The sequence below is a fragment of the Limulus polyphemus genome, unplaced genomic scaffold (genome assembly GCF_000517525.1).
Source record: "Limulus polyphemus unplaced genomic scaffold, Limulus_polyphemus-2.1.2 Scaffold171, whole genome shotgun sequence".
In the NCBI taxonomy this organism is placed as follows: Eukaryota; Metazoa; Arthropoda; class Merostomata; order Xiphosura; family Limulidae; genus Limulus; species Limulus polyphemus.
This window is the reverse complement of record NW_013665781.1, coordinates 662,282-674,708: the sequence shown is the minus strand read 5'-3', so window position 1 is coordinate 674,708 and position 12,427 is coordinate 662,282. Positions and strand designations below refer to the sequence as shown.

Sequence of the window (12,427 nt, the reverse complement as noted above, 5' to 3'; positions counted from 1 at the left end):
TTCCTAGTTTTTTAAAAAACTAGGAGAAAACTAGGAAGCAACAGCACAAAAAACTAGGAGAAAACTAGGCAGGCTCTCCAGCAGTACATTATAGTAAAACTTATGAACATTTGTTTATAGAATGAATATTTACTTTCATGTTTTGAAATAACATTGAGCACATTTTTGTATTTTAATATTTGTCTTGTTACCAGGCCAAGTTTCTAGACTTTAAAATTCAGAACATGGTGGGCAGTTGTGATGTGAAGTTTCCAATAAGGTTAGAAGGACTTGTTTTAACCCATAGCCAGTTCTCAAGGTAAAAACTGTTTTATCTTACTTCACACACACACACACACACGGAGCCATATTAAAAATTCAGTTCAGTTTCTGGTGTCATTGCATTTACAAAATCACCAATTGTTTATCAGTATAACATTTTAAAGCCTATTTGGGCTCAGGCTGTGATAATTATTTATAATTAACTTACATTGTTAGGGAATTTTTTAACAACACTCTTATTTGTAAAAACTAAATGTCAGTTTATTTGTTTTTCGTATAAAATTAGTTACCAAACCAAAATTATGGTTTGTATGTGTGTCTGTCATTTTTTTTTATATAATCTGTATGACAGTTTATTCTGCAACTTAGAATATAAGAGGTAGTTACAAATAATACAGGCATATACCTGCAGCACATCATAATGTAGTTTCAGTGCTTTCTTTACTGTAGATAAACAAATTACAAACATACAGAGTTTGAGAACATTATATTAAAATTATTTTGGTTCCTCATCATATTCTTACAGTTCATGTTGCCATGTACGGTCATGCTCTTTCTGATGACCGTGCACCTACACAATAGCCCTACAACATAGTTTCCATTGCGTAAGATTCCTTCATTAGGCTTTTATGTTCATAGCACACCCCCTCTTCCCTGCAGTTTCCACAGTCCATCTATTGTATTATAATGGCAGTTTCCTGTTTCAACAGTCTTATGGCATAGAAACTTATAGTCACTGTGTCTGGCAACTTGAACAGTATACCTTCATACAGAACTTCATAAATGCACATTTCATTCTCTAGTTACTTGAGGTATGTGACAATTGAAAAGGAGTTATGACTAGAAGTCTTATTTTAGTGAATCCATAACTTGTTAGTTGGCCTTGTTTCCAGGTGGAGATCCTTATTGATTATGTTGCATAGAAAATATGGATGCCTTTAACTACTGACAAGTATACATGAATTCTCACTTCTTGCAAGACTCCACATGTTGCTTACTAAATTTTGGTTCAGACTTGTTGTAGGTCTCTGGAATAAGATAATGACTAAATGTTCAAAGTTCACCAATATTCCTTTGTTTTCCAATGCTGTTAAGGAAAAGGGATATCCCCATTTTGGAAATTCTAATTCTTCGATCTGAACACATCTTTATGATCTGAGTGTATGAATATTTTGTGTTGGAAAGCACTGTTATATACTCTTTCATACCCTTCCCAAAAATGATCAATTTTTTGGTGGCATTACACTACCTAGGAAATGCCAAATAGTATCAAAATGTAATTCTGATACATTCCATTCCACTGCAACTTTATATCAGCTGTGGTTTTCTTATGACTTTCTGGTTTCCATATTCAAAATTGTTTTATGATAATGTACTCAACCCTCTGTATATGTATAGCGTTATTAGTTATCTTTTACTTATCACAGTAAACCAATATTTTTATAGAATTTGAAAAATATGTAGCATATATGCTACTAATTTACTCTTCAGAATTATTCAACAGAAAGCTGTATTAATATACTAGAAATAGATATGAGCCCAGTCTATCATTCAATTCACCACTTGTTGCTAAATTAAACCAGTTTATTTTTAGTATCTTAAACAGCTTCTGTGCTGAATAATTCAGAGCAATAAGTTAGTAACATAAGTATATAGGTTCACTGTGATGAGTAAAGGACAACTAATAACACCAAACACATAACCAATGTTTCCTCTAATTTTTTCCATCCATGTATGGAATGGTTATTTGGGCTTTAGGCCTATCGATTGCCAGAGTCATTAAAGCCGTCAACGTGTTGAGATTCCTCACCATTACTGAAGATGTGCTCGGTTGGAATAATGAAGTGCACGGCACTTGATTGGTGATTGTGTATAGTTAATTACTACAAGAATCTTAGTCTTATATTTTTATATTTTAATCAGGGATAATGATTAGGATTGTAATTCCCAAAAACCAGTATAACTCAGTGACAAATGGGTGTTCAGGAATGATTGATTGGGTTTCATATTTATTTTTACTAATATATTTATTATATTATGACCTTTAATGTAGCAACTGCACTACCCTGATATCAAGACCCTAAGTGAAGAATTAATCCTGTTAAATAATATAAACAAAACTTCATTTGAATATTGTATATTTTGATCTGAGAAGGATATTAAAAATGATATACTGTATTGTAGTATCGGGTGTTTTTGTTTTTGCAGTTATGAACCAGAACTGTTTCCTGGTCTTATCTATCGAATGGTGAAACCAAGAATTGTATTATTGATTTTTGTTTCTGGCAAAGTTGTTCTTACTGGTATGTTCATTTTTATATCACTTTATGAAAGTATTAATGTAACATGTGTTTTATATTACCAAGAAGTTAATAAAGCAAATGTATATTTATTGTATTGGTAGCTTTTTGTATGTAAATAGCAGTATAGTATCACTTGTAGGCTAAGATTTTGAGGGGAAAAAACAGAAGTCATTACAACTGAATAATAAAATAATCCTAAAAATTTCATCTACAGAAAACATTTTTGAAGGTACTGTTTTTTAAAATTATGTTACATTTACTATTTCTTATACTTCTCTCTGGTTCAAAACACATCTTGAAATATACCATTCTAAAGCAATTCATTGAAACCACAATTTAAACTGTATAACACTTCAAAGGGGTAAAAGGAGAAAAGTAGTTGCAAGATATTTTGGTAAAATTGGAAATTATATAGATAAGTATAAAAGCAACTTAACTGCACATTTTTTTCTCCACATTCATCTTAACTTGTCCACAGTAGCTCAAAATCTGAGGTTTGAAAAAAAAAAAAACAACTTTTCAGATATATCTTTTGTCTCCCAAAAAATGCTGCCCAATAAAATTTTTGTTCAGTACCAGAACTTATCAGTTGGGCTTGATGATGAGGGACAAAAGATTCTGCGAAATGCTATTTATATATACAATATAATAATTTCAAGTTACACTTTAAGTGCTGTAACTTGTAAAGTATTATACTGTATAATATAAATAGTGTTTCATAGAATCTGAAATACTGTTTTTTTACACCTCTGATTTTGAGCCACAATGGACAAATTAAGAATGTGTAGAAAAAAATTGTGGTTAACTTGTTTTTATAACAAAATCTAGTGTTTCCAGTTGTTAGTATTTAAATTTTTTTTTGAATATTCAAGTAATTAAAATATTGGCATTATGTTTATTTGTTGTTAAGCCCAAAGCTACACAATGGGCTCTCTGTGCCATGCCCAGTACAGGTATCAAAACTTGATTTGTAGTGTTTTAAGTTGTTGTTGTTTTTTCTTTCTTATAGCTGCCTTATGAGAATAATCTGTTAGTTGAATATAAGCAGTTAATGAGTGTTACATTTAATCAATTAGTAAATTCCAGTAATTGCTTATCTCTACACTCAAGCCAGTGTAGTTGAGTATTCTTGTGATACTATAGCAGAAGTAAAGTATAGGGTTAACATAGGGTTAACAGTTAACAATAATATCACTTATTGACATGTTTATTAATGGTGTACTTATCCATATGAATAATTTTAATGGGTTTTTTGTTTTGTTTTTCAGGAGCCAAGGTACGTTCTGAAATTTATGAAGCATTTGAAAATATCTACCCAATTTTAAAGGGATTTAGAAAGCAATAACATCTGTTTATGACATCTTTCAGTTTGAAAAGTTGATTCATAGACTGTTGTATATATTTTGATTCATGAAAAGGACAGCATGTTAAGTGATAAGTAGGTCTGTGGTGCATTCTGGGTTTCTTCGACCCATCAACTACTCTAAAAACTTGCCAATTCGTGTGCTTTAGTTTTGAGGACTTGCACAACATAGTTTGACAGAATATTTTATCCAGACATTCAGGTTCACCTTATATTTGGTCTTATAACAAAAATTTGTGCTGCAAACAAACCTTTTTTTTTTACTGTCCTACAACAAGCACTGAGAATGGCTTCTCATTGTCGTATGAGTACATTTATTTATTACTTATGTGAAAAATGTATAATGTTATACATTATAAGTATCGTGTAATACAGAATTGACAGAAAAATAAACACATACACATAGTAATAAAAATGAATTGGACATATTTTTGATACATTGGACGTTTTGTTTTTGTTAAAATTTAATGATGGCTGGCGGTCCAAAATGTAGCAGCAGTATATTTATATTTAAAGAGGTACTTATTACTACTTTACATGCTATTGTCTGCATCGTTAAATGTACAACTTTCAGTACCGTATTTTACTGCATTCTAAGCTGAAACGTAAGGTAAATGGTAAGCAACACCATGAACAGCTGCAAGTCCTTTTTTTTTATTGTTTCAGCTGTTGTGAAAAGTTTTTTTTATATTTTGTATTATCATAGAGTAAGAATGACTATTGACTAATAAAGTGTTTGATATACATGTATTTGTTAACATACTTTTAAGGTTTGACTTTTAAACAGATAGAAACTTTCCCTTCCATAAGTAGAGTTAAGAATTAAACAATACTAATGAGAACCCTGTGCATACAATTAAGCAAGGTAATATTTAAAATTCATAGGAACTTGTTAGTTTTATTGTGTTGGTTACACTGGTAGATTTGTTCCCTATGTCAAAACTTGTATTGTAATATAGTTTCTCTCAATTCAGTGAAATCACAGGCATTGCTCATGAAGTGATGCTCATTGTTCATTTATAATTTTTATTTCATGGATACCTATGAAGAATAAATTTTTGTTCTTATTAAATTTTGCATTTCCTAGTCAACTGACTATAACATTAATAGCCTATGTTTATTATCCTAACCTGTCGTTTTCTAATTCTCATTAATAAAATCAGCTGTCTGGTAAACATCAAAATTGGACATGCCCTCCTCCCCTTTTTGTTATTAGGAAGTAGTTCTGTTTATTATGCTTAAAAACAAAACAAGACTATTATAAAGTTGTACCCTTAAAGACAACAAGTTGTGAACTAATTGTGATAGAAGCAATAGGTTCAAAAACAAATCTATTAGTTAATCTTTTACTTACACGTGATTACCTGTGGAAATAATATTGCCTGGATGTTAGAAAGTAAAAATCTTGGATTTGAGTGGTAGTTCAACAGTTAAAAGTCTAAAGAAAAAAAGATTTTTCTACAGACTGTTAACTTACTTTATAATTGTACATTGTCTCAAGTGATAAAGCAGTTACTGTACAACTCAGCGAAAATATCTGAATAAAATATAATGCCAGTTTTGTAAAAGCTGTAGATGTTTTCCTTATGATTTGCTGTTTGCATTCGTTTAACAATTGAGAGTATATCTGAATAATGAACCATTTTGCAGCATACCCTAGGAAATGAGAATTACAGATAAGTACACATCAATTTATCTGTAATAAAGTTCTATACAGATTATATATTAATATATGTGTATCCTTTATTCAAAACAGGGCTGCAGATGTGCTTTAGTTAGTTTAACAAGTTTCATCCTTCCCTGGTGGTTTGAAGGTGATATTTTGAACTGCTAATGTAAATATTCATCAACACTTTAAGAAACTTTGCAATAAAACTCTGTTTGTAATTTCCAGCAGATGTAAACATTTACGATGTTAGTAGTGAAATGATAAGTTATCAAAAGGATTGTGAAAACACTTAACTTGCAAAATAGATGTAATTTGTTTGACCTAAACTAATTACACACACACTTCAGAAAGATACAGTATACTACAAACACATGTAACAGAAAAAATCATTTGTCTCCAGAGAATAAAAAATTGTAAAACTTAAAATATTTCTCAATAGTTTTTTTTTTCTTAGTGAAAAGCTATCTACATTTTGCTATGGGCAATCGAACCCCAGATTTTAGCCTTGTAAGTCCATAAACTTTCGCCTGACTTTCTTAGTAGAAACTGTAAACAAGATATTTTTGAAGTCATTCAAGAATACATTTTGATGGCTAGTAACAACTGTAAATGATTCGGGTAATTATCGCAAGAGAAATATTTATAGCATGTCATAGAAAAGTAGTGTAATAGTCCATACAGGTAAGTGGAAGAACAATAGATGAAATTATTGAATGAGATTAAGGCTAAGAATCAGAAACGTTTGTGGGGTAAGACAATAGTTACGTTGCAGCTGTGTAAGTTATTGAAAAAATAATAAATAGTGCCTATTCAAAGTTAAGTAGGAATTTTTTACAGCATTGTAAGTCAACGAACCCCAAATTTTAGCGTTTTAAGTCCGAAAACTTACTGTTGACCAACCGGGGACAATAGCTGACCAACATTTATTGTTGTTTATATTAAGTTAAACGTCATGAACATTTTGAAATCATTCTTACGGTGCAAATCAAGATATAAATGGAATGACCCTAAGCAGAAGTTGCTTTGCTTTGGGAAGACTTTTCATCAACACACACAAAAGTTCAGTTGTGTTTTTTCAAAGAAAGATGATAAATCCTGAACTAAAACATGGCAGTTTGTGTAAGATCAACTCCCGATTTTAGGGTTAAATCAAAGGCTGAAACAGCATAGAATAATTGGCATCTATCTAAACGATACACGTCTATCATTATCAAGGGTTCGTATAAATATATGTCTGTGTTTATAAACGTCTTACTTTTTTATTGAAACGGTAATCATATTGCGTAGAAACTCGCACAAAAATGTCATGAGTGGTAATTGGGGGGGGGGACATGTTTCGATAAAGAAAAGTAAATAAAATCTGAGTTTAAAAATTATTAAAAGGAAAAATAGTTTAGGCCATTGAAAATGTGTAATATTCGAAGGCACCGAATGCATAAAGCTAACCCTTGAGGTTTCTAAATGGTAGACCCATGCAGACCAGTACGTAGAATATTTGAAAGGGGGGTTCTAAATTGCGAGATCAAAAGGCAACATATAGCGCAAAGCATTTCTAATGCTACGGGTCTGGAGGGCATGCGGTTGTTTCAAGCCAAAAAGAAATTAACGCTTCATCAGAAAAATGTAGACTTTGTAGAAAATGTTAAGTACCATAAGCAACTGCGCTATAACTATATACGTATGATATATTTACATCACAAAAATAGGGGGCTCAGCCGACTTACGATATTGAAGATGACGTTCATCTGGGAATCCTCCGACATGCTACTGTTTGTAAGTAGCTCGATTATATTGAACTGAATACGGTGTCATTATTTAGATGATTTGGGAGCAGCTGCAGCACAATGCTTTTGCGCTACATGATGTAGGGGGCGTTTATTCTAATACCTTTAACTTCTTGTACCCTTAAAAGGCGCAAAGACCTACTTATGCAAATTTCTCACCTTGCATTTCAAACCTAGGTTTGTGTAACATCCTCTGCTATGGTTGGAAGTTGATCTTCTGTGGCACAATTCCATGTGCTTGAAGGAGGTACTTTAATACTTACTGTTATGTATCTGCTCGTTTGTTAATTTCCGGTATAAATTCTTTCCGAGGAACTTCAGCGATACAAGTCCTTTCTTAATTAAAACTAGTTTATTCTTTCTTGATACAACTTTTTTTAATATACAGAATTTCCACAGTCACTTTAAACTTAACAACCTTTATTTGCCGGGCCTATATACTAAAAAAGAGGGCACCTGGCAAACACTCGGACATTCGTGGGGTTCGATAATTCATGGTCCTTTTAGAAACTCCAGTGCGCATGCTCCCAGCGTCGCGTGACTTCCGCTGTTGAAACATTACCTATAACTATTGTTCCAGAACAGCGACTTTTGCTAAGTTTTGTTTTAAAATGTTTCATTTGTTACCGTCTACACTTCTGTCATTAGTATTTTGAGTGTATGATGCATATTAATAAAATAATAAACTTTCCGAAGGACATAACTTTGAAGGTGACATTGAACAACCTCAATGATTTTGTCACGGCGTTGGCCCACAACACCTGATTCCATACCACTGACAAATATCATTCTATACCTCTCCATTTCTGAATTAGTTGTATGCCAATATACTTCTGAATCAAATAGGGAGCTCTATATTGCAGTTGCAGTTATTAAGAAATAAGGTCCAAACATAATTGCGATTCACAACATTAGCTCTTGAATTTATATTTTCTTTAAACATATTGAAAATTATTTAAATGACTCGATATTACATATTGCCTAAGTAATATCTAAACGCTATCACTTCTTCTCGGCCTCTGTGTTAAACATTTAAAAGCACTGCTTCAATGCATTTTTCATAAATTTTACTACAGGATAAAAAACTCAAAGCTGACCACTTACGCTACACACTTTTCATTTTCATCATTTTGCAAATGTTACATAACATTTTTGGTAGCTCCACTCTATTTTCGCCTTTATGATTTTTTTATAGTCATTCATAAAACTAGTAAATAACTACAACAATCAGCAGATGCATACATCGAATTTATGATAGTACAGAGCTGTAAGCTATATTTTTTATATTTTAATTTAGATGTTTGTTTACTAGAGGGAGATAATCATGATGAAGACCTAATGAACCAGATATCCAGGATGCTTAATTAATAAGTTTATCATTCCAATGTCTGTTAATGAGTTAGATAGTGAGTTATTGCGTCTTTTGATTTGCTATTCAATTAGTCAATGAGTTAGTTAACTGTTTGTTATTTAATTCATTAACGAAAAAATTCTGCAAGTAAATTTATTTGTGAGTTAGGCATACATTAGTAATGGAGTTTCTGTTTAAATGTTGTTTGTGAAGTTAGGTTTACAAGTGAACATAGCCAACGTTATTGGAAAAATAAAAAAATAGCTTTCTGTGGACTGGATTCTACATTATTGTTAAGAACCCTCTTAACGATAAAACACATTTTAACAATTGTGTCAGAAGTGGGATTATTTTGATAAAAAAAATAGAACTTTGACTAAACTTCAAGATCACAACAACGCAGATACGAAGCGATAGCGAAACTTTGCTGTAGTGATTACATGATTAAAAGAAGGTCAAAAAGTAAAATTAATAGAAAATTAAAATAATATCAAGGGGCAAAAGACTGTAATTTAAAGTGGAGTTAAAAGAAAGAGATGTAACACTTAAAGAACATATGAGACTAATAATAAATATCATTGAAGACAAGATCGATGAAGCTAATTGAAATGCACAGAATGATTGTAACAAGATTTAAGAAGTACAGAAAGGCTATAATGAAAAAATTTAACTAAAGAAAAATTAGAACAGCAAGATCAGTGAGATAGAAAACAACTTCAATGAGAGAATAAAACTTTTAGAAAAGGAATTAATAAATGCAAAGATCCAATCTGCCACACCTCTTTCTTCATCTGATCAAGAAGTAAAACACCATTTGCTATAAAACATGGACATGGGGAAAATATTTGGTCTACACCTGTTACCATTCTGGCTGTGCCATCTGTGAGTTGACTACAGAAACTTTCTAAGCTACTCTGGTCATATTATTACCAAGTTCAGCTCCTGAATTTAGCTGGCCAGTTCAACAATATCGCCCAACAGACTATGATAGAAAGGTAACATGGAAGGCATATCAGGCTCAGTTCGAGATAATTTCGAAAGTGAAAGGCCATAATGGTAAAAACAAACTATTCATTTTGCTACATATTTAAATAGATCCACTTTAATGACATTAAGCAACATTTCAGAATTAGTATTTGCCTCATTCAGCAGTTTCAGAGTAACACACTGGAAGAAAGCATCAGAAGCAAAGTATGGAGGAATGAATATGTCTTAGCCAAACTTACAGAAGATTAGAAAAGGCTTGCTCACTTATCTCACCCAGATGCTTCACACAAAATGATGTATTCATTGGCATGTGGTCATGTTATAAATTTCGTAACAGATGAGGATATGTAAATTAGGCTGAAACCAAATAGGTGTACATCTTTAAAGTAAACTCTCCCTGTTGGTGATGGAAATAGAATCCATTAAAGTCGCAGATAATGGAGTGTACTCTCTTTGAACTACTTTGGAAAGTCATGCCCATCTATTTGAATGACATTATACACTTGAGAAGACCTTTGGTGATGCTTATGATGGACTTAGGAAAAGTCAAGATCTGTTGAGGAAAGAGAATCTTAAGCTGAATCTCAAGAAATGTGAATTATTCTGGGACACATAGTTAGTAGATAGGGCCCCATATAAGAATAAATCTGTTCAGTATTGGTCAACATTAAAAAACTTGTGTGAAGTAAGAGGCTTACCATCATCATTCTGTAAATTCTTCTCTGGAATAACTCATCCTCTATACATAGTACATGAGAAACTAAATATGCTTTGTTGGACTATTAATTGTGAACAACCATTCAACAAATTTAAGGAATTAACCACTAATCCTGTATTAGCATTCCAACTCTTGATTTCCACTCATTTTCGATACACATGCCAGTGACTTTCCAGTGACAGCAGTTTTATCACAAGTGCAATACGGAAAATAACATCTGATTACATACCACAGTAAGGCAATGAATGATGCAAAAAGGAGCTAGTAAGTGTTGTTCGAACTCTAGGTCAATTTTATCATTACTTATAAGAACAAAAGTTTACACTCTAAGGAGAACATGCAACATTGAAATAGCTTGCGAATTTTTGTAGTCCAGGAGGCCAAATAGCAAGATGGCTCCAAAACTTCAGGAGTAAAACCTTTACATCATACTTTTTGCTTGGTGGAACTATCAGAATGCTGATGTATTACTCTGAAGACTATATGTTAATATAGAATGTAAACACTGTGAAAAGGCAAGAAATATTAAATAGACAACCAACCTAAAGTACAGCAGAGTATAATCAAAGAACGAACATGGCCCAACTCAAATGAAAGAAGCTCAGGCAATAGATACGAGATTAAAACCACTTATTTAGTGGATTAAGAATGTGCAGAAAACACATTGTGTCAAACAAACGCTTGGGGCGATTTTATTTTTGCTATTCTAGTCGGTCCACTGACCTCTTAGCTTATCAGGACCGACTAAAGAACGTGAATTTCATACCCTGGACATCATATACATAAAATTCCACAACAGATAGAGCTTTCATTCTCGACATTCTATTAGGATCATACAAGTTTTTAAGACAATATTATAAATACTTAATTAGCAACAGATAATATATCTTAAACCTTTTTAGGCATATAATGACAAAACAGATTGTAGGACTGGACTCTAAAATTTTCACAGGAAGAAAGCTAGAGGGGACCCACAAATTTGTCATACAAAAATACATATCTAAGAAGTATATATAATTTAATGTTGAATCGTTAACCATACATAGTTCACACGATCAATAATTTTGAACATACTATTACGACAGCGGAAGTCACTTGACGCTGGTGGCGTGCGTGAGGAGTTTCTCGAATTATCGGGGAAGTCCGCGAATGTTGAAGATGCCTCTTCATTAGTATATAAGCCTGGCAGCGAAAGCCAGTGGGGAAATAGATTGTGAATCACTGTGATTTATAGCATGTATTATAAAAGTGTTAAGTTTAAAGTGACGAGAAACGTACTGATTGTGGGACTACTGTGTACTAAACGTTTGTATCAAGGAAGAATAAACTGGTTTAATCAAGAAAGGACCGCTGAAGATCCTCGGAAAGAATTTCTACCAAACAAACAAGCAGATACATAACAAATTGGTGTCAGAGAGAGGGGCAAAAGAAAGATGGAAACGAGAAGTGGCAAATCAAACTACAACTTAGCAGATTTGATGGCAGCAATACAAGAACAGCAAAAGAAACAAGAAGAACGAGAAAAGAAGCAAGAAGAGAGATTACAGCAGTTGTTGGAGGAGAAAGAAAGTAAACAAGAAGAGAGATTACAGCAGTGGTTGGAGGAGAAAGAAAATAAACAAGAAGAGAGACTGCAGCAGTGGCAAGAAAACCAGCGTCAGTGGCAACTAGAACAAGAAAGTAAACAGAAAGAAAGTCTCCAACAACTACAAGAAAGTCAGCAACAGTGGCAAGAAGAATAAGGAGAGATAGTACAACATCAGCATGAAGTACAAATGGAAAATATTAGTAAATTTCAAAGTGAATTAAATACATTAAAGGATGATTTACTGTCTTTTACACAAGGAGAATATACTAGCCATGGACCTAATCAGCCTCAGACAATGGAAAGCCCCATCTAGACCCCGCAGCTAAACCCTAATGCAGACATCTTCAGTCCTGTCAGAAGTCACATTCCAGACATGAGTGTCAGCAATAGGGGTGATCTAGTA

At 32.7% G+C, this 12,427-nt stretch overlaps 1 protein-coding gene across 1 annotated transcript in view; it reads left to right on the top strand.

The window, feature by feature from the left end:
* LOC106477967 (TATA-box-binding protein 1-like) overlaps window positions 1-5,501 on the top strand; it is a 29,773-nt gene extending 24,272 nt beyond the window's left edge. Inside the window, exons 5-7 of the mRNA XM_013938476.2 lie at window positions 195-298; window positions 2,470-2,564; window positions 3,833-5,501. Of these exons, the coding sequence (XP_013793930.1) occupies window positions 195-298; window positions 2,470-2,564; window positions 3,833-3,909 (276 nt within the window). The 3' untranslated portion in view covers window positions 3,910-5,501. The remainder of the gene's footprint in view (window positions 1-194; window positions 299-2,469; window positions 2,565-3,832) is intronic.
* Window positions 5,502-12,427: the final 6,926 nt, after the last annotated feature.